Below are 26,987 nucleotides of genomic sequence, written 5' to 3' on the forward strand. Positions count from 1 at the left end.
TTCCATCCAAGATCAATTTCAAAGCAGTTTCACTCCATAATGGAAATAAGTATCCATCTATACCACTGGCCCATACACATGAAGGAAACGTACGAGAACCTACAGGTTCTTTTGTATAAAATATGCTATCAAGAATTCAAATGGAATATAATAATAATAAGATTCTTTATTAACATAAATTGTAAACAATAGTGATTCCTTACACAGAAAGCCAGAGAAATCTTACAATACATCATTTATACAAGTGATTTTTTTTATTAGAAAAAATAAATAAAATAAAATTTTTAAAAAAATTAATAATAAATAAATAAAAAAAAAACAAAAACTAATAATCAAAATGTAATAATGAAATAGTAATTAAAGTGAAAAAGGACTACAGGTTGAGCCAGTGGCATAGCTAAGTTTTTTGGGCCCTTAGGCAAGAAATCATTTTGGGACCCTTATTTTCATTAAATAAATTTTAATTAGGTATAATATAAAAAAAAAGATTAAATCATTTTAATAACATAAATATGTATTTTATTTATGATTTCTAATTTTACAAACATCAAAAATATGAAAATTAATATTACAATATACTACTTATTAAATACAATTTGACAAACAAAAAATACTATAAATTTACAAAAAAAGGTTAAAATGTTACTTTTAGTGCTATTACATTTGCGAAATCATTAATAAAATCCATTTTACTGGCATATTTATGCTCAATAGCCAACATTGCAAGACTGCACAGTCTACTTTGACCAATAGAATTTCTTTTATTATTCATAATTTACTAAATGATCTTCTTTTGGCAGAGGCAGCTGGCAGGGTAAAAAATAACATAAATAAAGTAAAAATTTCTGAAATGTCATATTAAAAAATTATCTGATAGACATGTCTGCCGATAAATCTTGTTTAATAAGTGTGATTAAATTACAATATTGAATCGGCAGTTGGGGGGAGGGGGGGAGAGAGAGAGAGAGAGAGAGAGAGAGAGAGAGAGAGAGAGAGAGAGACAGTACAGATGAATACTTTTTTTATGAGATTTTCACACTCACTTAATATATCAGCATTTGACATATTATTTTTTTCAGTTCTAGTATTGCAAAATAATTTTTTACTAACTTCATACTATTCAAACAATTTTTAATTTGTATTATAATTTTGTCTAAAACAGTAAAAAACACTGATTTAAAAAAATTATTCTCTATTATCAAACAAAAAATCTGATGATAATTCATTGTACTGTCCTTTAGTTCTACATTGTCGTTTGTCTTCAAATTTGGGATCTACCCCAAACTCCTTGGCAATTTGCTCAGATTAGCATTTAATTTGTTTGTATGAATTTCAAATGTTTTTTTTTATTTTTACTGACTCGGTTCAATACAGAAGTAAATTCATCGAGGTCTACATCATGCTTCTGTAGAGTTTTTGAAGCAGAATTAATTTTTGCACATCATGTTATTCAAAAATATACAAATGAAAATAAAATCAAATGTCATCATTTGCTTCATTATTCTATGTGCTTCATCTCAGTCTGCTTTTTAGTTAATTTAAGATTAATTTCTGTCAAAGCTTTTATAATAACCCAAGGGAAATGTACCAACTGTGTGTTACTACACTCAGGGAAGTGGAAAGTGAAAAAGACCTGGGGCAAATTGTTCAGTCAAATATGAAGTTTGCTGAGCAGTGCAGATGGGCTCCCAGAGCAGGTCATGGAGTCTTGTCAATGATATATAGGAATTATGCTAGCAGGGACAGGGAGGTGATTATTCCGTTGTACAATGCAATGGTCAGACCACACCTAGAGTACTGTGTACAGGTCTGGAGGCCTCATTTCAGGAAGGATGTAAAATTGCTAGAACGAGTACAAAGAAGGGCAACAAGATTGGTGAGGGGAACAAAGGGGTGCTCTTACCAAGAAAGGCTTAAGTTCTGCAAATTGCAGTGCCTGGAGAGTACGTGCCTGTGAGGTGATCTGATTGAAGTGTATAAGGCCTTGAATGGGTTGAGCAAGCTGAATGCTGATGGGATTCTTCCTCTTGCTCAGATTAAGAACCTGAGGGGGTATAGATTCAAATTGAGGAAAGACAGTTGTAGAATAGATGTGCAGAAATTTGCCTTTAGCTAGCGGGTGGTTGATTGGTGGAACAGACTTCCATCTTTTGTTGTGGAAGTTGATAGCCTGAATAAATTTAAGGCTGAGCAGGACAGGCATTTGGAATGAACGGAGGGGTGAAGTGGGAGGGTTTGTTTTTTGTTTGTTTTTTTTTTGGCTGATGTTGCATAAGCTTGCTTGCTTTCTTGCATCGTATGCCTCTACTAATGCTAATATCTGCAAAATGAACTTTCACGGCTGTTATAGACTGTAATCTAGCAGACGATGGATTGGAGTGGGGTTGAGTTTTTTTAATGTAACTTCAGATTCCCCAGTAAATTCAGAAAGAAGATCCCATCTTTTTTTTGTACTATTTCCAAAAAAATTATACAAAATTTGAAGAATGTCAAAAAATTATGAAACGTTATTACAACAATTCATGCTATCATTAATAACTAAATTTAAATTGTGACTTGCACAATGAATGTACTCTGCATATGATTGGATCCTTTTAATGCGTGACTACACACCATTATAAACCCAACTCGCAGCATTAGTCCCATCATATCCCTGGCCATAACATTTTTCAATGGGAATATTTAGTTTGTGTAATAGTTTCATTATATTATCTATCATCATTTCTGCCGAATGATCATTCATGTCATAGAATCCTAAAAATGTTTCACAAATTTCCAAATCTTTGGATTTTTCATTTTTGCTGCAAATTATGTGAACATGTCATACAGTAACACTTAATTGATTTTTTTTTTTTTTTGTGAGATCTTGAGTAGTATCCAAAATTAGTGAATAGAATGGTGCTGAATTAATTTTGAGTGTAAACTTTTCTTTTGTTAATTTGGTACCTAAACATTCTATTAACTCATTTGGATAATGGAGCTTAAATAAGTTACTGAAACTGATGGCTTATAAATAATTTGTTTCATTACGTCATTATAGTAGGAAAGTAAACAGACTTGCGATAAAAAATTGTCATTGTAACCTTCCGAAATTCCTTTCTGATGACCGCGAAACGCTAAAGAATTTTTAGCCAAAATAAGTGCTATCAAATAACCGTTCTAGTACCATTTTCCAAAATGAGGATCTGATTCTTACTTGTTCCTCAAGGTCTTTATCAATCGTTGCATTCTTTGCCATATTTCATGTATAGCACATGCCTCGATATGATGTTGAGAAACACCAAGTTTTTATCCGAAAAGATAGATTTTTCCAATCTCTTAGTCTGGAGTAGCACAGCCACAAACAAGGAACTGGACCATACTTTGAAGTAGAATAGTAGTACGTGTCACTAAAACTTCTATTTTGTTGTTCAGGATCCCTTGGAAATGGTCCTTTAGGACCATTTCCAAGGGATCTGAGGTGACAAACGCATAATGTTTCTTTTTGTTTCATCGGAAATGTTGATGTCCATGTATTCTTCAAGATCCCTTGAGAGAATAAACAGTGCAGTGCGTTCAACACTAATTTCCAACAAAGGCATATCTATGATTATTAAATTGTTTTCGTTTGATCACCCTGCTTGATTTAAATGATCCAGATACGTTTACACCAGCAGCATTCTTTTCTGCATTTTCTGATTCAATACTGGTCTTTTCTTTACCTTCTTCTGGGCATAATTCATTACTGTGTTTTGTAAAGAAATGATCTAATTTAGGTAATTTATTGACTACTTGTTCTTTTGCTTTCTCCATTGTTCTTTTTTGGGCTCCACTCTCCTTTTTTCTTTTCATCCATTTTTAATTACAATTTTTATTAATTTAATTTTAAACTTTATAATTTAAATACACAAATACATTTTTGTATGTCAATTGCTATATCCTCAAACAGGCCTATGGGCAGTGGTGGGATTCAAATAATTTAACAACCGGTTCGCTGCCCTAATGACCGTTCTAAGGGCCAATATACGGTGCCCCCTTATAATTGGCTGTCAGAACAGGGGAAGCAGTGATTGACAGGTTGTGACCCCGCCTACTGACTGCATCCCCTCTTCGTTTCACACAGACGTCACGTGACACGTCACTGGAGTGCTAGATGCGAAATTAGTTGTGTATTCTTTCTTTTGAATACTGGTTTCTACTGTGTATGGTGCTCAGCTGCTATTTATTGCTTTGATACTACTTATTGCCTCGTGGTCCTGAGTTTGTGTCGTTATCCCGTTCCACTGATGAGGTGAGTTTAGTTTAATTTGTATTTCTGTGTTATTTTCACGTATCATTAACCTAGTATTGTGTCCATTGTGTTCTTTTCAAAAAAAAAAAATTCTATGTTGCCGTTTTGTAATTATGCAAAGAGCAATTTTATTGTTTATTGCACGTGTTAATTGACTTTCGTTTCTGTTTAGCAAAAAAAGGTTATGTTTTTACGCGACTTCGGGAAGGATTCAAGCAAAAACCAGTCATTGGACGAAAAAAAAATTAAATGGGAGTTAAGTTTTTAATTGTCTTTCATTTGTGTTTAGTGAAAAATGGTTATGTTTTTAGGTTACCTTTTTTACGGGACTTCGGGAGTTATTTGCCGAAAATTGGTCGTTTACTGCGTCTCATTATTATTTTTTCGTTTTGAAAAACAAATTAGTGTGTTATTTTTACGTATAATTATTTTGGTTGCTGCTCCGAAAAAATTGTTGTATTGCCGTTAATTTCGTTGTTTTTTCAGTTCCGCCATACTGTTATGTCGCATGACATCTGCCACGGGCAGTTGTTGAGAAGAGGGGGAACGCAGTGAGTGTGCGGAGTTACGAACCGTACATCACTGCTTTCCCCCTCTTCTTCTCGACGTGATTTTCAAAGGGGCACTGTGTTCTGGAATTTTTCCATTCTAAGTATAAAAAATCCTTGGTAACTTGGTTACAGATCAACTTGTATCTATCATGACACAGAAGCCTATGATAGATACAAGTTGATCTGTAACCAAGTTACCAAGGAGGTTAGGCAGGCGAAGGCATATTACGAGAAATCTTTGGCAAGGGATGCAAAGAAAAACAGCAAAGAGTTCTTTACTTATGTAAACTCTAGAAGGAAGGGGGATGAATCAGATTGGTCCACTTGATATCGATGGGTCAACTGTTGATGATCCTGCTCAGGTAGCTAACAAACTAAATGAATATTTTGCATCGACATTCACACATGAGGAGTTATTTAGCGAGGGGAAAGCCAGAGGTATATTCAACTCTAGCAGTAAGCTAGAGAATCTTGTAATAACTGAGAGTAAAGTGGAGGAGAAATTGTTGAAGGTAAACACAAGAAAGGCACCCGGGGTGGATGGGATCTATCCAGTTATATTAAAGGAGGCAGCAGAGGAAGTAAGCAAACCCTTAGCCATAATTATGAGAGCTTCCTTGGACTCAGGGGAGGTACCCACAGACTGGAGATGTGCAAATGTGACCCCAATTCACAAAGGAGGATCAAAGGCTGACACAAGTAATTATAGACCTGTGAGTTTAACTTCTGTTCCAGGAAAATTAATGGAGGCACTAGTTAAAGAAGCACTGCAGGATCATTTAGACAAGACTTCAGTTATAGCTCGGACACAGCATGGTTTTGTTAAGGAGAAGTCTTGCCTAACCAATTTGATTGGAACACAAGAAAGGCACCCGGGGTGGATGGGATCTATCCAGTTATATTAAAGGAGGCAGCAGAGGAAGTAAGCAAACCCTTAGCCATAATTATGAGAGCTTCCTTGGACTCAGGGGAGGTACCCACAGACTGGAGATGTGCAAATGTGACCCCAATTCACAAAGGAGGATCAAAGGCTGACACAAGTAATTATAGACCTGTGAGTTTAACTTCTGTTCCAGGAAAATTAATGGAGGCACTAGTTAAAGAAGCACTGCAGGATCATTTAGACAAGACTTCAGTTATAGCTCGGACACAGCATGGTTTTGTTAAGGAGAAGTCTTGCCTAACCAATTTGATTGGATACTATGATGCATTCGCAAAGGAACTGGATGCAGGGAATAACTTTGATATTATATACTTGGATCTTAGAAAGGCTTTTGATACTGTTGCACATGGAAAACTGGTGCACAAATTGGAGCAGTGTGGCATTGGAGGCAAATTGCTGCTGATAAAGGGGTGGGGCTGAGGGGGAGAAGCCAGAGAGTGGTAATCAATGAACACTGCTCGTCGTGGACTAATGTTATTAGTGGAGTTCCTCAGGGCTCAGTGTTGGGTCCATTATTGTTTTCTGTATTTATAAATGATATTGATGATGGTATATCAAGCTTAAGGTCAAAGTTTGCAGACGATACAAAGGTAGGCAGGGTTGTCAAGGACACTACTGACACTATGCTGCTACAACAGAATCTGGAAAGGTTGAGCAGATGGGCTGAGAGGTGGAAAATGAAGTTTAACATTGACAAATGTAAAGTACTACACATGGGAAACAGCAACCCCAGAGCAACGTATCAACTCTGTGGTACTACACTGACAGGGATAGAGAATGAAAGGGGCCTGGGGGGTGGTTGTGCAGGCAGATATGAAGTTCTCTGAGCAGTGCAGATGGGCTGCAAAAGTAGCTCATGGTGTACTGTCAATGATATATAGGAATTTTTCTAGCAGGGATAAGGAGGTGATAATTCCCTTGTATAAGGCACTGGTCAGGCCACACCTAGAGTATGTATACAGGTCTGGAGGCCTCATTTCAAGAAGGATGTAGAGCTGCTGGAACGAGTACAGAGAAGGGCAACAAGATTAGTGAATGGAACAAAGGGGTGCTCTTACGAAGAAAGTTTTAAGTTTTGCAAATTACAGTGTCTGGAGACTAGGCACCAGCGAGGTGATCTGATAGAGGTGTATAAAGCCTTGAATGGTTTGAGCATGCTCAATGCTGATGGGATTCTTCCTCTCGCTCAGAATAATCACCTGAGAGGGCATAAATTCAATTGAGGAAAGACAGATGTAGGATAGACGTGCGGAAATTTTCCTTTTGTCAGTGGGTGGTTGGTTGGTTGGTGGAACAGACTTCCATCCCTTGTCGTGGAAGTTTATAGACTAAACAAGTTTAAGGCTTAGCTGGACAGGTATTTCGAACGAACGGAGAAGGGGTGAAGTGGAAGTGGTTTTTTTTTTTTTTTGGCTGATGCTGCATAAGCTTGCTTTCTTGCATCAAATGCCTCTACTAATGCTAAACACTATATACAGAAAGGTAGTTTATTTCATGCACTTAATACTTAAATAAGAACAATAAAAGAGGTCCACAAAACTAGATTATGTTATAAGAAAGTTTTTTAAAATATTAATGAAAAAATATTAAATAATACCTGACAAAAAACAATAAAAATGTTATTTAAGATATTTCCATATTGCTTCTTGATTGGCGTCCTCACTTGCAATTTTCTTCGCTTTTATCCAAGCATCATCGGCTGAGTGATTTATCCTTAACCATTTTTTCACTGCAGGAGTAGGATCCCATTCCTTTAGATATATATAAATATATATATAAATGTTGTATATAAATGGTCTATATATGAGCATCCAGTCAAAAAGCCACACTGTTCCTCAGAAATAACAATCTCTTGTTCCAGTTTTGATTTTATCACCTTTCCAAATAGCTTAGCAACAGGACTCATTACGCAAATTCCTCTATAATTGGAACATCACTTCTATCACCTTTTTTTGAAGATTGATTTGATTTATCCGACTGTCATCTAATCTGGTATTTCATTGCCATGACATAATTCTTTGAGTCAGTTTGGTGTGACATAAGCAGTGGGAAAGAAAAAATGAGGGTAGGAGTCTGTTATAGGTCTAATGATTCTGATGAGCACAACGAACAATTCTACAGAGAAATAGGGTGGATCAGTAAATCAGACTGTCTTATAATGGACAATTTTAACTTCCCAGATATTGACCGGAACTTGTGGGGTTGATCACTCGCACACTAGCAAGGCTTTTGTGGATTTATTGGATGATTGTTTTCTACAGCAGCATGTTCGAGAGGCAACCAGAGGGAGTAATACTCTTGATCTGATTATCAGTAATGATTCTTCATGCGTTAAGAATCTGCAGATAAAGAAACCACTAGATGGCAGTGATCACAGTGTGCTGATGTGAAATTTACTCAAAGATGTAACTACAATCAGGGGCAAAGGGAAGAGATTTTGCTTTTGTAAAGGTGACTATGTTGGTATGAGAGACAGTTTATAAATTCTATAAACTGTCTCTCAATGAAGTTACCAAGAGCATATTCTAAATGGCAAGCATTCAAAGAATTAATCTTGGAAGCTACTAGGCTTTTCATAACAACTAAGAAATATTATTCAAGGTTTAGACGTAAATGGATGCCAGATGAACAAATGAGACATGTGGCAGAGAAGAAAAAATGCATGGGATGATATAAATTATCAGGTGAGAGAAGTCTATGGTAGATATAAGCTGGTCTGTAATCAAGTAACGAAGGAGGTTAGGCAGGCATAGGCAGATAACAACAAATCTTTGACAAAAGATGCAAAGAAAAACAGCAAAAAGTTCTTTACTTATCCAAACTCTAGAAGGAAGGAGATGAATCCGATTGGTCCACTTCATATCGACTGTTCAACTGTTGACGATCCTGCTCAGGTAGCTGACAAATTGAAAGAGTATTTTGCATCTACATTCACATGAGGAGTTATTCAGGGAGGGGAATGCCAGAAGTTTATCAAACTCTAACAGGGAGCTGAGTGATTTTGTAATAACTGAGAGGAGAAATTGTTGAAGTTAAATATAAAAAAGGCACCTGAGGCAGATGAAATCTATCCAGTTATACTGAAGGAGGCAGCAAGGGAAGTAAGCAAACCCTTTGCCTTAATTATGGGATCATCCTTAGAGTCAGGGGAGGTCCCCATGGACTGAAGATGTGTAAATGTATCCCCGATTCACGAAGGGAGTGCAAAGGGAGACAAAAATAATTATAGACCTGTTCTGGGGAAAATAATGGAGTCTGGTTGAAGAGGAGATACAGGATCACCTAAACAAGACTGCAGTAAGAGTTCAGCATGGGGTTTGTTAAAGGGAGGTCTTGTCTGACCAATCTGATGTGGTCACAAAGGAACTGGATGCAAAAAATAATTTTGATATCATATACTTGGATTTCAGAAAGATTTTGATACTGTTGCACATGGAAGACTGGTGTCCAAATTGGAGCAGTATAGCATTAAGGGCAAGTTTCTGCAATGGATAAAGGGATGGTTGAGTGGGAGGCGGCAGAGCGTGGTAATAAACGGACACTGCTCTACGTGGACTAATGTTACTAGTGGAGTCCCTCAGAGTTCAGTGCTGGGCCCATTGTTGTTTTGTGTATTTATCTATGATATCGATGAAGTTATATAAGGCTTAATGTCCAAGTCTGCAGATGATACAAAGGTTGGCAGGGTTGTTAATGACAGTAAAGACAGCATGCTACTGCAACAGGATCTAGAAAAGCTAGGCAGACGGGGTGAGAAGTGGCAACTGAAGTTTAACATTGACAAATGCAAAGTACTGCATATGGGTAACAGTAACCCAAGAGAAACGTACCAACTGTGTAGTACTACACTCGGAGAGATGGAAAATGAAAAAGACCTGGCGTATTATGCAGTCAGAAATGCAGTTCTCTGAGCAGTGCAGACGAGCTGCCAGAGCAGGTCACGTAGTTTTGTCAATGATATATAGGAATTTTGCTAGCAGAGACAAGGAGGTGATTATCCCTTTGTATAAGGCAATGGTCAGGCCACACCTTGAGTACAGGTCTGGAGGCTTCATTTTAGGAATGATGTAGTTTCTAGAATGAGTACAGAGAAGGGCAACAAAATTGGTAAGAGGAACAAAGGAGTGCACTTACGAAGAAAGGCATAAGTTCTGCAAGTTGCAGAATCTGGAGACTATACACTGCTATATGATCTGACTGAGGTGTATAAGGCTTTGAATGGTTTGAGCAGACTCAATGTTGACCGGATACTTCTGCTTGCTCAAATGAAGAACCTGAGGGAGTATAGATTCAAACTGAGGAAAGACAGTTATAGAATAGATGTGTGGAAGTTTGCCTCTAGCCAACGGGTAGTTGATTGCTGGAACAGACTTCCATCTGTTGTGGAAGTTGATAGCTTAAATAAATTTAAGGTTGAACTAGCCAAACATTTGGAGTGACTGGATGAGTGAAATGGGAAGGTTTTTTTTTTTTTTTTTTTGGTTTTTTTGGTTGGTGCTGTATAAGCTTGCTTTCTTGCATCATATGTCTCAACTAATGCTAATGACTTGATACTTTATATGCAGCCAATGAATTTTTTCCTCTGCCACAAGTCTCATCAATTTGTCTGACATCTATTTAGTTCTAAGCCTTGAACATTATTTCTTAGTTGGTTGGTTGGTATGAAAAGCCTAGTAGCTTCTATGATAACTTCTCTGAATGCTTCTCATTAATTACAGTGGATAACTGGCATTAAGCAGCTTAACTTATCTGGGTATTTATTTTCATATGAGAAAAACTCTCGAGTTTGATAATATTGACAAAATGATGTTTCAAAAGTTTGCATTATGTGAATTTAATATAATCAAGGTATATATGCAACTCGGGCAGAGTTTGAATAAAATAGTTGTACCTAGCCTAGAAATCTGTTTTTTTTTTTTTTTTTTTTTTTTTTTAGGATCTTGGACAAATTTGTTAAGATTAGAAAGGTTCCATCTATTTGGCATACTGCTGTGCAGCTTTAAATGAGTATGACTTTGAACTCCCAAGTAAATCTTCATGCAAAATGCACAACAGGTTTTTAATATGAAAGTTTCAGAGAAAAACAGCGTAGGTAGGTGGTATTAAAATATAGAGATTGGCCAATTTATTAGGTATACCTACCTAATAGTAATTAGTTCCCGCCAGCCCTCAGAATAGCCTATATTAACCATGGTATGGCTTCAACAAGTTGTCAAGAACATGGATGCTGGTCTATTTTTTTGACTCAAATGCTTCTCCCAGTTGTTACAATCTGAATGGCTGCAGATCTCTACTCACAAAGAGTTCATCCATCCCATCCTAGTTGCTCAAATGGATTCGAGACCTGTTGACTGGGGAAGCCACTTAAAAAGACTGAATTCATTCTCACATTCCTGGAATGAGTTATATAAAATTCTAGTCATGTGACATCGCACACTATTCTGTCAGAAAAACCTATTCGCAGATGGATATACTATAGCCATAACGGAATGCACTGGTCTGCAACAATTTCCAGATAACCTGTGGCATCCAAATGTTGTTCCACTGGTATATAAAAGTGGCCTAATTTGTTGAACAAAATCACTCCCCATGCCATTACACTATCTGCCTGCATTGTTGATAATCGGCAGGATGGATTCATGCAGTTTTGCCCTTGACCTATTCTGGTCTTTCTATCAAGCATGAAATAGCAGGAACTGGGATTTGACCAGGAAATATTTTTACAATTCTCCACTGCCAAGAGCGTTGTTCCTGAGCACGTGGTAACCACGTCTTACTTCTGCCAACAAGAGTGGAACCAAGTTAGTAATCAGCTGCTAGACAGGACATCTGTGACAGGACACAATAAGACAATAAGTGTTCTAAAATACGTCTTTGGTTACCACTGTTGTACTGGGTTGGTATTTGACTGACTATAGTCTTTCTGTTAACCCACATGTCTTGTCAGCTTCCCACTTTTTTAGCTAATTTACCCACTCTCTCTTCCAAGACAGTTATTTAAGATATTTATTTTACTGCAAGTCTCGTTATTTAATAGCCACACCTCACATCATAAAAAGTGATCCTGTATGGTTTTATAAATCCTACCTACCCCAACATAAAAAGTATTAGACCTACAGTACTTAGTACTGTGTACAGGTTATAAGTTGAAAAGGCAGAACAGAAGATACTTGCTGACGTTAGACTTCAATTTCTGTAGATTGTAATTTGAGAAATACATGTGAAGGAAAGTTGTTCCAGAAAACAGAAGTAGAAAGGATAGATTTAGAAGAGGAAAATGTTGGTTCTGTGATTTTGAAGTTGGACAAGTGAATGTATACTGACTGATTCCAGTACGTGTTTCGACTGATTTAGGCTATTAGCTTCCACAACAAAAGATGGAAGCCTGTTCCACCAATCAACTACCCACTGCCTAAAGGCAAATTTCTGCACATCTATTCTACAACTATCTTTCCTCAATTTGAAACTGTGCCCACAAAGTTTTGGAAGAGAGTGGGCAAATTACAGATTCCAATTCAATGACAAGAGAGTGAGCAGATTTTGCAAAGAGATGGGACATTAACTAACCTGACTGCCCTGTTTTGAATGGAGTCTAGAAGGTTTAGATAGGTTTTGATGGCACCACTCTATTTGTGGGAATGATATTCCATGGTAGGGATGATCTGAGATTTGTACAAAGAGGGTAGTTGTTTAAAAGAAAAGTAATGCCAAGAAAGACAGAGAAAACCCAGTTTTTTGGATGTACATTTGTGAAGCAATAATTATGTGCTTATGCCAAGAGAGAGACTGAAAATTGGGGTAATTCCCAGGAGAAATGTAATCTTGTCTAGAAATCTATATCACTGAAGATGAGCAAACAAGCAGTAGACACTAACAAGTTTGATAATTAAAAAAAAAAAAAAAAAATTCATTTTCCCAACCTAATATAAGATCATAGCTTTGGTGAATACATATATATAATAACTGTACATTCAATTAGGTTATGGTAATATCAACTAACATACACACAATGCAGAATCTTTGTGTGTATCCTGTAGGATCCTGTAAGTTAAGATTTTAACAGTATGGAAAAATATACATTTATTTATATGTTATGAATGTAATATACACACAAAAGGAAATAGAAAGAAGAATACCACAAAAGAGTGATCCAATATTGATCAAAGTTGGTGGTAATTTTAAGGGGGGGGGGGGGGATTACAGAAATAAATGATTAAATTTTCAGGGAACTGTATTCTGTATTAAAAGAGATATAATGTTGTTCGTGAATAAATTCTACCATTTTTACAATTTATTAATTGTAAAAATTTATAACTTTTTGCAGTAACTTGTTTTTTGGCAATATTAAAATTTATTGCATCCCTCCTATAATGCTGGGAATAAGCCAAATTTGTATGAGAGCCAGCAGAGTTCAAGAGAGGACCGATAGTCAGCCTACAAGACAATAGAATGCCATTCTGCGATATTGCTGAATGAGATGGATGTAGGACTACCTCTTCTCTCTTGAAGTGATCCCCTTGCACAGTTTGTAACTGTTTGCTGGAAACAGAGCTGCAATTATTAAGTACCACTAACCTGTTTATCCCTCACTACTACATGAACACCTTCAGTGGTGTCATATTATACATGGGTCAATTGGAGACTGGAATAGCATTCACCAGTTTTTGGTCTTGATGTGAATGGTGTTTGAATGAAGATCAGAAGATGGCTCAAGGGAGGAGGCTGTATAAAAGAGAGAGAGAGAGAGAGATTCATCGTAATGGCTTGGGGGAGGAGTATTACATTAAAACACTCCAGGTACTTTCATCTTTGCATAAGGCAGAATGACAGCCCATTATTCTGTTTAAAATGCCATAAAAACCTTCTCATATATGGCAAATATGGATAATGAGCTGTTCCAATAGGATAATGCCCATCCACACACTGCCAAAATTATCAAATTTCCTCTTCAAGATGTGAATGTCTTCCCATGGCCTGTGAGATCACTAGATCTGTCTCCTGTTAAACGTGACTAAAAAGTGCCTGACCACAAATTTAATAGCTGCACTTTGATCCCTGAATTGACAGATGAAGTGGTACAGGTCTAGAATGATGTAGCACAAGACAAACTCTTCAACTAAATGCACACTACAGCCAGTGCCCATACTCAAGAATGTCGGGGTCACAACTGATATTAATTTAGCAGCGTAAACATTTTCATTAATATTTCAAACACAGGCAGTTTCCACTTTATGAATTTCCGGGTTTACGAGGTTTTTTTTTTTTTTTTAAGTATCAACAAAATCGAAAATATTTTTTTTTTTTTTTTTTTTTTATGAGAACCCCAAACACGAGAGGTATTATAACCTATAGTACTTAGTACCGTGCTTGGGTTAAATATGAACATTAATGTTAAACATTCATAAATACGGCATTTCAAACCACGTGTGTAGCTATACAATACAGTGTACCCCACTTTGCAATATTAATCCATTACCATCGTATCGTGAAAATATCGTAATGTAAACCCAATAACACAATGTTTTTTGGTAATTCGTTCCACGACCTCGGAAGTTGAAATTTTCACTATATAACTCTCTAAAAGGTCCTTTTTATAGTGTAAATTGTATTAGTTATTTCAAATCCAAATCATTAAAATGCACTACACTTTCATCGTTATCATATGTTCTGTTATAAGAACCAATTTTGAAAGGCTTTGTGATATTTTTCTAAAGCACATTTCTGGAGGTCATGACCATAAAACAATAAAAACAATTTGCACTTTCCGGTTTATTTGCCTTTTCTGCTACTGCAAGCAATTATAAACGGGTAGTAAACTCGATGTTATTGCATTTGAGAAAATACCGATAGCTGGAATTGTGTGGTTTTTATGTTGGTGAAACATGTTTCCCCTTCACTGAAATCTTCAATCATATAAAAAACAAATAAATTTTCAGAATCTTCTCTTCATTCTTTTTTTTTTTTTTTTTTAAAGCTTTGTAAACTTGTTACTCTGCACAAATCGTGTTAGCTGCAATTTGTGCGTTTCGTTAAAAAATGCTTATCCATGCTATTGAAATTTATAATGGAAAGAGAAGATTATCTTGGAAATAAATGCCTCATGAAGCATTTCCGAAGAAGACAACTCCTTGTGCAACAAACCAATGAGTGCCGAGTCAATAACGAGTGATAAACGAGTGTGCATTTAGTCAATGATGATGAAGAATAAACATTCTTTAACATTTGTGAGTCATAAATAATTTCTCTATTATTATAATTTGCTTGATTTTACAGGCTATGTTTTCATTCTTTGAATAAACCAATCATTGTTTAAACATAAACTAATTAGCTAACTAATTTCATTGTTGATAATGTAACCCCTATTTTTAACATTATGCCTATGGGAAATAAATTCCCACTTTACGAGCCTGACTAGGAACAAATTAACTCGTAAAGTCGGGAAGTACTTGTATTATAATCATTTGAAAATTTAATCATTTATTCCCACAGTCCTTGACCTTATCACCAACTTTGGTCAAAATCGGATCATTCTTTTGTGGAATTCTGGTTCCCATTTCCTTCAGTATATACAGGGTGTTTCAGTTAAACGTTTCAGAACTTCTAAGAGGGGTAGGGTACATCCTGACAACTCGAAATCATATAGCAATGTGGGGTCGGAAATGCTTTCCTGAAGCGGTGTTGTACACAGAAGCACCATAAAAAGAAAAGAGACCGTAAGTGAGAAATCGTTTTAATAATACATGAAAAGAAGCAAAAGGTACATGGATTAAAGTAAGTGTTCGACGTTTCTTCAACCTTGTATTGCTTTCGCACAGTGGTACCTTGGAAAATGTGCTACAAATCTCCTTTTTCCTGCTGAAGTGTTGTTTTCCGATGAGGCATCCTTCACAAGGGAAGGAATTTTCAACACGCATAACGACCATATCTGGGCGGTCGAGAACCCGCATACAATACGACGTCGTGCAGCACAGATTCGATTTTCGGTCAATGTATGGGCCGGTATTATGGGAGATCACCTCATCAGACCTTACCTGTTACCGTGTCGTCTAGCCGGACCTATCTACTTGATCTTTCTGCAGCAAGTATTGCCACAACTTTTGAGAGATGAACAGATTTCTGCATCGACGCAACAGACAATGTGGTTCCAACACGATGGAGCCCCTGCCCATTATAGCGGAGATGTTCGTAACTACCTGGATTTCACATTTGGTCAACAGCGGATCGGACGTGGTGGTCTCGTGCGTTGGCCTGCTCGGTCACCCGACCTATCATGTCTTGATTTTTATTTCTGGGGTCATATGAAATCGCTAGTTTATGACACCCCTGTTGACAATGCTGAGGAGCTGGTTGCAAGAATCGCAGTAGCTGCCGAAGAAATTCGAAATTCGCCTGGAGTATTCCAGAATGTTCGGATGTCCATGCGTCGGAGATGTGAGGCGTGCATTGTAGCCCGTGGAAGAAACTTCGAACACTTACTTTAATCCATGTACCTTTTGCTTCTTTTCATGTATTATTAAAACGATTTCTCACTTACGGTCTCTTTCTTTTTATGGTGCTTCTGTGTACAACACCGCTTCAGGAAAGCATTTCCGACCCCACATTGCTATATGATTTCGAGTTGTCAGGATGTACCCTACCCCTCTTAGAAGTTCTGAAACGTTTAACTGAAACACCCTGTATATTGCAAAAAATACATAAGGCTACCAAACTCACCATAGTTGGCTGTACCCAGCAATGTGGACAAAAATACTGTCTTGAAACATCACATTGATCATAATGGACACATTCTGAATGCTGCCACGATCCACAGTTTTCACACTGAATCCTTTCTCTTTGGTCCCATGTACTTTCAACAGAACCACATATGCACTCAAAATAAGCATTTTGGGTTGCAGATTTTAAATTAATATCGGAGCCAATACATTTTTTTTTCTTATGAAACACACCCTCTGAAGCACCTGAAATATCATCAATTTTCCTTTTGGGCACAATTCTTTGTGATTCTGGTTTGGTTTCCACCTGAAATTAAAAAAAAAAATCTGCTTTTCAGTACATGCTTATGTCTACTGTGTTTTACAATTACAGTAGACATGCTTATGTCTACTGTGATTGTAAAACTTATGGAATTTTAAGGTGTATACACAATTTCCAAACATGAACAGTAGGTTTTGAAATACATTAGAGAAAAAAACAAACAAAAAACAAAATAGGTTAGAAAAAAATATTGTATAGTAAGCTGTACAATATTTATCTTTTTTGCAGGGTTGTTTCATGATGACTACGAATTAAGAAAAGGTTCCATGAATTCTGTGGCTAGCTGAACTGAAGTCAGTGACTTTGAGCCAATGGAAATTTAGAAGAAAGTATAATAAAGATCTGCCACATGTAAACAACATATTAATGTGAATCAAGCAATTCAAAGAAACAGGTATTATTCAAAGAAAGAAATATTACAGGAAGTCAGCAAATATCTGAAGAAAACATGGAGGTCATCAGAGAATCTGCATTAGAAGTCCTAAAAATCAATTCATTAAGAATTGAATGTCAACTGGTCATAGAATGATTCAAAAGAGGCTAAAATTCTATATATGCAAGACTAGTTACTATGTGAAATCAGACCAAATGGCCACTAATGGAGAAAGTTCCATTTGCCAATTATATGCTCTGAAAATTGGATGACAAACCAGAATTCCTGAATAGCATTGTTCTCAGATAAGGTGAATTTCCACATTAATGAGTCCATTGACTGACATCACTGCCAATGTGGGGATCAGAATATCCACACATTGTTCAAGAACATGTTTAATATATACCAAAGGTTAATGTTTGGTACAGTTTGATGCAGAATCACAGTATTAGACCATTTTTCTTCATCAAATAATCAATAGATTTGGATTCAATGTTTTTCTGTCTGTGAAAGTCAATGTCTTTCACATGCTAAGAAATTTTTTATTTATGCAGATCAATGACACAGAGAAGAATGATGATGTTTGCATTCTCTTTCAACAGTATGGGGCACCACTTTGACAAAAACAGTATGCAAGGCTTTGCAGGCTTGATTCCCCCTACTGATGGACGAGAAGAAATGGCTAAGTGCATGGTCTACAAAGAAAACTCATATACTATTCACTCAACTTTATGGGGTTATGTGAAGAATATTTATTGTCCACCGTGAAAATATTAGTGATATGGCTCATTTAAAAAAAGTCATCACTAGAGGAAGCGAAAGAGTTATATCCAAACTTTTTTTGATAATATGGCTAGAAACAGAATATCAATTGAGTATCTATGTTGTGCTGTTAATGGTGCAAACACTCAAACTGTATAATGCAGTTACAAATACCTTTTGAGATGAATAAAAAAAGGAAAAAAAAAATTATAACATCCAAAACCTTTTTCAGTTGGTAAATCAAATAAACAAAGGTAAAACATACAACAAAAATCTGCTATCCCCCACCCATATCAACATACTAAACCCCACTATTCTTTTGCAGAACTAAAAAGAAGCCCGAGTATAACCTGTTGCTTTAAACTAATTTAAAGCAACGGGTTACACTCAACAAATTTTCTAAGACCATTCCCTACAAGTACAGAAACAGTAGCAAAATTTATAGTTCTTTGTACAGACAAGCAAGTACCAGTCCACACTACACAATGCCTAGTTATGCCCAGTAAATATGTAATGTATGGTGCAGGCAACCATCTGAGCAACATTAATGATTTGCTGTACTACTGAGAGTCTAAGATGTTCCTGAAGGCAACCACAACAACCAATGTCAAAACAGAAGCAGAGAAGTAGCAATCCAACATCCTAAAGATTAATAAAGACCTATTTCTCTATCCATAGCATGAATGGTCAACTGTGATGTGATTACACAATTAGCATTAGAATTAGTAGAGGAATATGATGCAAAAAAGCAAGCTTATACAGCATCAGCCAAAAAAAAAACTGCTCCCATTTCATCCCTCCGTTTGTTCCAAATACCTGTCCAGCTCAGCCTTAAATTTATTTAGGCTATCAACTTACACAACAAAGGATGGAAATCTGTTCCACCAACCAACTACCCGTTGGCTAAAGGCAAACTTCCGCACATCTAACCTACATCTGTCTTTCCTCAATTTGAATTTATGCCCTCTCAGGTGATTATTCTGAGCAAAAGGAAGAATCCAATCAGCATTGAGCATGCTCAAACCATTCAAGGCTTTATACACCTCAATCAGTTCACCTCGCAGGTGCCTAGTCTCCAGACACTGTAATTTGCAAAACTTAAAACTTTCTTCGTAAGAGCAACCCTTTGTTCCATTCACTAATCTTGTTGCCCTTCTCTGTACTCGTTCCAACAGCTCTACATCCTTCTTAAAATAAGGCCTCGCGACCTGTATACGGCACTCAAGGTGTGGCCTGACCATTGCCTTACACAAGGGGATAATCACCTCCTTATCCCTGCTAGAAAAATTTCTGTATATCATTGACAAGACACTATGAGCTACTCTTGCAGACCGTCTGCACTGCTCAGAAAACTTCATATCTGCCTGCACAATTACCCCCAGGTCCTTTTCATTCTCTACCACTGTCAGTGTAGTACCAATGACAAAATTCTGGACAATGACCTAAAAGACTCCTCTGAAAATGAAGCTAGAGTGCTCAGGGAGAAAGCCCCTGTTAATGAGGAAAATGGTAACGAACTGGATAGCTGGCCTCCTGGCCGCCTCAGTATTAAGAAGGGCAGGAAAGGAAAAAATCAAGAAACTATAGAAATTCCAGAGATGCAACAAAAGACAGAAGAAGAACTAAAACTAGACTACCTAACAAATTTGACTGACCCTATCAAACAGGCAGTGGAAACCAGAGTGTATCTAGAAGAATATATGCACAAACAAACCAACAGGATTACTTCTGCAATTAGGCTGCAGATAGTGAACTGTTGGTCACTGCTTGAGCAGCGCCTGATTGAATTAAACACAGAGAACCAAGTGTTAAAATCAAAATTAGAGGTTACAACTGAGGAGAAGAACAACTATAAAACAATGACCACACTAACCTATGCCCAATGTGCAAAGGTTAATGGCAAACAGGACATAACTAAAGCAAAACAAATAGCTACTAAGCAACCTAATATAAACAAGGAAAGCAACATTGTTATTCTGAAAGCAAAAAGTGACTCTACCCATAAAACCAGTGAGGCAGTTAAGGACACAGTGGTAACAAAGCTGAGGCCTCATCTGAGAGAAATAAAGATAAACAACATGCAGAAAATCAGGAATAATGGAATCCTGATCGAGGTAGCAAGCAAAGAAGATCTAAGAAAAATAGAAAACCATCCTGAATTGAAAAACTGGGCTTGCTCCCTGAAAAACCAAAAGGGAAAAAACCCTAATATTATAATCTTTGATGTACCTGTGTCAGTAATAGAAAAAGAATTCATGATGGATATCCACTTCAAAAACTTTAACAATGAAATGACAATAGATGAATTTGCTGCTGAATTCCTGCTGAAAAGAGCAACAAAAAACAAAAGGAATGGACAACTCAACATAATTGCAGAAATTACAGCAAAAATTTGGAAGGTATTGCAGGGACAACAGAGAATCTATGCTGGCTGGACCAGTCATAGATTTAGAGAACATTTCCCTATCCAAAGTTGCTTTAACTGCCATAAATATGGTCACATTGCCAGAGACTGCACTCAGAAAGAACCTGTCTGTGGTCACTGGCCACGATTACAAAAATTGCAAAAATAAGTCTCAGCAGCCAAAATGTGCTACCTGCAGTCAGCCGTGCAAGGCAGCACGGCTGACTGACTATACACATAGTATCAGGGATGATAAATGCCCCAGTTATAAAAAAAATGGCAAAACTTACACAATCTAGGACCAACTATGGGCCAGATTGAAAACATAAATGTGACTAGGGCTCTAAATCTTGTCCAATCGAATGCTCAAAGAGCAAGAGCCGTTGTAGATCAGATCAAACTCAAATTGGAAGAAAATAATATAGATATCTTGGTACTCCAGGAGCCCTACGCACATAAGGGTAGAGTTCAGGGATACCCAAGAGACTATAAAATAATAGAATACACCTCAGGTGTCCCTTCCACAGCAATAGTAGTTAAAAATACTGACCTTACAGTCACAAAGGTGGGTCACCTCTGCTCCCCAGTGGGAGTGTGTGCCCATATTACCAGTGCTGTAGGACAGTTTTACATTATTTCACTATATTCCAGACCAGGTGAAGATATAAATCCAACTATTGAATACCTACAAGTAGTCACAAACTTGCTACCTACTGCAAATATCATAGTGTGTGCTGATGTCAACTGCCGGTCAGCCTTATGGCCTAGCCGTACAGAAGACAGAGCAGGCACACACAACGGCCAGATACTTTCAGACTATATAGCCACCTCACCCTTTCAAGTGCTAAACCAACCAAATAACCTCCCAACTTTTAGCAGTACCATGTGGGAGAGTGACATTGATATCACTCTTGCCACCAATTCAATAGCTTATAAAATCACAGACTGGTGTGTCCAGCCAGCCTGGACCACATCAGATCACAGAGCCATTTCCTTCAAACTAAACAGGCAATTACAAACAACCCAACACTCTCTGTTGGATATCAAAAGGTATAACCTTAAAAAGGCAAACTGGCAGATTTTTGCAGAACATACAGCAGCTGAGCTGCAAAAACAGGAGGAAAATGAGTGGTCTAGATCAGGCAACTGTAGCCCGGACGAGCAAGCACTGACTATGACAAACATTTTAACAAAAACAGCAACCCTGTCTATCCCACGGAAAAAACTGAGGAAGCAGACAGTTCCCTGGTGGTGCCCCGAACTGACTATACTCAGAAGTAGGGTACACCAGGCACGGAGACATTTTCAAAGAGCCAGAACATCTTGGTCACAAAATGAGGTGGATGCATTGAGAGATTCTTATAAAACTCTCAGGAATCAGTATACAGCCCTCATAAGAGATAAGAAAAAGGAATGCTGGAAGCACTTGGTGGGAACTACTGGAAACAATAACCCTTGATTACTACAGAATAGCGACCAACAAGCTGCCAAGAGGAGATGTCTTAGAAACTACTGTCAAACCAGATGGAACCCCAACCCTGTGTTGGGTGGATTCTGTAAATAACATCCTAGACAGTATCATTCAGACTGAAACTGGAAATCATTCCCCCACCCAGCTCGACATTATAAAAGAAAACACTGAATATGACAATGCCAATATTGAAAAAACAATAACAATAAATGCCCCAAACCAAAAACAATAAATGCCCAGGTTTTGACCTCTTAGAGGTTGAGATTATCAAAAAATTAGCGGAAATAGCACCATATAAATTAATAGCACTATATAATAACTGTATGACAGAAGGTATATTCCCAAAAATATGGAAACAAGCTGTGTTAAGGTTAATCCTGAAAAACCCTGAAAAACTCCCTACTGATCCCAAATCATATAGACCAATAGCCCTACTCCCTGTACTAGGGAAAATATACGAAAGATTAATAAACAGCAGATTAGCTCAATATTACACAGAAGCAGGCTTGCATTCCAACAATCAGTATGGTTTTAAGCAGGGCAATTCTACGGAGGATGCCATGCACCACCTACTGACAACAGTTAAAAACACAGAGGAGAAATATATGCTGGCAATCTCCATTGACTTTGCTGGGGCATTTGACTCACTGTGGTGGCCTAGTGTCCTTAGGAGACTTCGCCAGGCAAATACCCCACAAAACCTCTATAAGGTAATAAACAGCTACCTTACAGACAGAAGTGTCTCAGTACGCACAAGGTTCCAGGAATTGACACGCCCTGTGAATAAAGGCTGCCCGCAGGAATCAATCCTTGGCCCTTTCTTTTGGAACATTGTTCTGGATGAATTTCTGGCCTTGGATCTGGGCCCCGTGGAAAGCCTGGCCTTTGCAGATGACATGATTTTCCTTGTAAAAGGCAACTCACAAGTGGTTGTAGAGCAAAGATCAAATGCCGCTCTCTTGCAGCTGCAGGAGTGGGCACAAATGCACATGCTCAAAATATCGCCTGAAAAAACCAAACAAATACTTCTAAAAGGTAATTTGGACATAAGAAGACGTCCACAAATCAAAATTAACACAATCACTATAAAAATGGTAACAGAACTAAAATATCTTGGAATGGTCTTTGATTCAAAATTAACTTTTTACCCCCATTTGATCTACTTGGCGAAGAAAGTGCGAAATTATGCAGGTATGATTGCCAGGATCAGCCGAGCAGACTGGGGACTCAAAAGAAAGACCCTGGCAATCATATACCGTGCAATGTTCCTACCTGTTATCACCTATGGAGCCGGTGCGTGGTTCATCCGCTCGGCCATAGTAAGAAATAGGAATAAATTAGAATCGATACAAAGGACAATACTACTCACTATTACCAGAGCATGTCGCACAGTAAGCACACCTGCACTACAGTTGCTGGCCGGAACTCTCCCACTTTACCTGGAAGTAGCCAAAAGAGGCTTATATTATAGATTTAAAAAGGGCATACCCACAGAATTTCTGGGGATAGCCCTTGATACAACTTCAATGATGAAAGAAAAAGAATAGCCACAAAGCTCCACGAGCTATGGCAAACAAAGTGGGAGCAGGAAACCAGAGGTCTGGTCACCAAACAGTTTCTGCCACTGGTGTCAATGGTTAGCCCAAAGCCACCTAAGTGGTATGCCCCTGGACTTTTTACAACATTTATATTGACAGGGAACGGCTCCCTAAAGGCGAAACTAACCTCCTTAGGCCCGACTGATGACCCAAACTGCACCTGTGGCGAAAGTGAAGACTGGGCACAGATTCTCTATGAATGTATAATATATGACATCCCCAGAACAGAGCTAATAGCACAGATTGGTCCCCTTCCCAGGGCAGAAGAACATCTCTTCATCATAGAAGAGCAAAATTATAAAGCTTTTACATCTTTCACACAGAAAGTTTTCGAAATGCGCAGAGCAATGCAAAGAATGGCAATTCAGCCCCCCCAGCAATTAAACAATAATCAATAGTAAAATTGCCCAAGTTTCCCACCACGCCCAGATGATGACTTAAAAACTGTTAGGATAGCAGTATTCTGCACCCTGACAGAAACCTGACATAACAAATCTCCCCATGACTACCATGCCATGTGTAGGAACCTGGGGCCCCAAACCAATGTAGGGGAGGGGGATGGGAATGCATGCAGAGAAAGTGAATGGGAATGAGCAGAAGAGCAAATGTAATTGGCCAAAAGAATACAAAGTTAAAAATAACTTACATTACTTCATATATACTGTACCAACAAACATTTACAAACCACATAAACACTATCACTGCATTCTCCCCTGGCCTGCAAAAAAAAAAAAAAAAAAAAACCTTGCAGCTAGGCCTGCACCACAACTGAAGAATAACAGTAAGTTGCAGTGCCCAGAGAGTGCAGTGCAGAAAGAAAGAGTCAAATAAATGAGATGAGAGCTAGAAGAATGAATAAAAGTGTAAGCGTGAGAGAAAAGAATACAAACCACAAATGCTAAGTTAAGTACACACTAACCCTAGTTTTAATTAGTATTTAAATTTACGCTACCCATCATTGCATCACCTCCTGGTGTGTGAGAAAAAGATGAATGAGTTGAGTGAAATAAAAAAAAAATAATAATAAATAAATAAATAAATAAATAAATAAAAAAAAATATATATATATATATATAAAAAAAATTATAAAATAAGAAAAAAGTATAAAAAAAAAATTATAAAATAAGAAAAAAGTATAAAAAAATAAATAAATAAAAAAAAATAATTTAAGTAGAGTGAGAATGCACATTACGAATGAAGTAAATGTGTGTGTCTCCCCCCCCTCACCTGGTAGGTTCCCCACTGCCAGCTAACATATCCCACCCCCAGAGCGGGATGGGCAGCTGGACCTTCATACCGGATTCGACACTCCTTGGACATGACACCGACGAAGACATTCTGCGGCTTTGCTGCCAACACGCCATTGGCGATCCGAACTGGGTACTCTAACCTGGTTCCCTTTAAAACCCCATCCCCAGGCAGGGAATGGAGGAGACGGATCTCTGTCTCCTCTCCTCCCTGCCTACCCCCCATATTTCGCCTGATGGGGCTCGTCTCCACTGACCTCTTTGGGGATGCCTACTCTATCCGTCCCTATTCTTCTATCTGTTTCCTCCCCAGTCTTCAATCTCCCCCTCTCTCTCTCTCTCACTAAATCGACCGAGTACACCTCTTAACAATGCCGCCAAATTATAACCAACGTCTAAATTCTACCGGTTTTGTGCAAATCTCTAAGATATCTAACACTATCAGCTTTTATCTAGCGTTACATGTCTAAATTTAATAACATCAAAATCTTGCCCGACCTATTTGGCCTTTAACACATCTCTTTAGTGTTCAACCCTAACCAGCGATTTCCTAACAGCAATCCCATTAAGCATTAATGTCAAATGCATAAACTTTTTTTTTTTTTTTTTAATAGGCCCTAGCCACTGAAATCCCAGGAAACTAGGTGGCAGGACCTGCCAGAGCAAATTGTTGTGATACTGGATACATCAGGCTAGCCTCCACGTGGCAGGGTATGGGCAACGTTGGGCCCCACTAGGGGCCTGGCGGCCAATAAGCCGGATAAACAATGGGCACAACATATCACACTGCACAAACACGACCCACACACTTTCAAGTCTCTGGCTTGACAGTGTACTGTCCTCGATACAGCGAAACACACGTGGAGATGGGAGAAATCCCAGGTGCCGTCTGACACGAACATACCTTATACCTTGTCAGTGTAGTATCACAGAGTTGATACATCACTCTGAGGTTACTGCTTCCCAATCTAGTACTTTACATTTGTCAATGTTAAACTTCATTTACCACCTCTCAGCCCATCTGCTCAACTTTTCTAGATCCTATTGCAGCAGCGTACTGTCGTTAGTGTCCTTAACAACCCTGCCAACCTTCGTATTGTCTGCATACTTGGACATTAAACTTGATACATCATCTTAATATCATTTATAAATACAGAAAACAACAATGGATCCAACACTGAACCCAGAGGGACTCCACTAATAACATTAGTCCACGATGAGCAGTGTCCATTGATTACCATTCTCTGTCTTCTCCCACTCAACCATCCCTTTATCCATAGCAGCAATTTGCCTCCATTGCCACACTGCTCCAATTTGTTCAGCAGTCTTCCATGTGCAACAGTATCAAAAGCCTTTCTAAGATCCAAATATATGATATCAAAGTTATTCCCTGCATCCAGTTCCTTTGTGACCACATCATAGTATCCAATCAAATTGGTCAGGCAAAACTTTCCCTTAACAAAACCATGCTGTGTCCATGCTATAACTGAAGTCTTGTCTAGATGATCCTGCAGTGCTTCTTTAACCAGTGCCTCCATTAATTTTCCTGGAACAGAAGTTAAACTAACACCTCTATAATTACTTGTGTCGCCCTTTGATCCTCCTTTGTGAATTGGGGTCACATTTGCACATCTCAAGTCCATGGGTACCTCCCCTGAGTCCAAAGAAGGTATCCATGGACTGGAGATGTGCAAATGTGACCCCCAATTCACAAAGGAGGATCAAAGGTTCAGTTAATAACAATTCACTCATAACACTCACTTCTTAAAATAAAACAGATAACAAACACTGTCATCTCACTGTAACGCTATATTAATAACTATGCATAGATACACACTCTGTTGTTGTTATTTGGTTTTTAGGAGCATTAGCAACTAGGTCATATTGCTCCGTGGATATGCAGTGGTCATTCCCTGACCTTTCCGCATCCTCCGTATTTGGTGGTCACGGGCTCAAACACCGGTCTAATCAAGAAGCGTGTGCTAAGCACTGCTGTTCCTGCCTACCTGGCTATGGAGGTGCCACACTCTCTGTAGGAAAGAAAGAACTAAAATGAGGGAATGCAGTATGTGCCAAATAAAACAATACATGATATGAATAGCATAGGAACTTCAAACAAGATAATTTCCTGTCACTTTATTTTCCAGATAACTTGCTGATTTGAACCTTTTTATTGCTGTAACTTGCATATGCATGTTACAGCAATAAAAGTTCACTTGTGTATTCAGTTGGCAGCAAATAAAACCAAAGTACTTGGACATGCGAAGCCTACGATAAATATTTAACACATTCATCAAAGATTTAAGACTTCTATAACAAATAGTGCAAAGTGAT

The 26,987-nt window shown here is 37.9% G+C and overlaps 1 protein-coding gene across 1 annotated transcript in view; it reads right to left on the minus strand.

Moving 5' to 3' along the window:
• LOC150081954 (E3 ubiquitin-protein ligase SHPRH) overlaps window positions 1–26,987 on the minus strand; it is a 504,999-nt gene that overhangs the window by 388,959 nt on the left and 89,053 nt on the right. The window contains exon 5 of the mRNA XM_090380382.1: window positions 16,478–16,783. Coding sequence (XP_090236508.1) covers window positions 16,478–16,783 — 306 coding nt within the window. The remainder of the gene's footprint in view (window positions 1–16,477; window positions 16,784–26,987) is intronic.

This window comes from Mastigoproctus giganteus, chromosome 8 (genome assembly GCF_048544385.1).
Source record: "Mastigoproctus giganteus isolate SK-2022 chromosome 8, ASM4854438v1, whole genome shotgun sequence".
NCBI lineage: Eukaryota > Metazoa > Arthropoda > Arachnida > Uropygi > Thelyphonidae > Mastigoproctus > Mastigoproctus giganteus.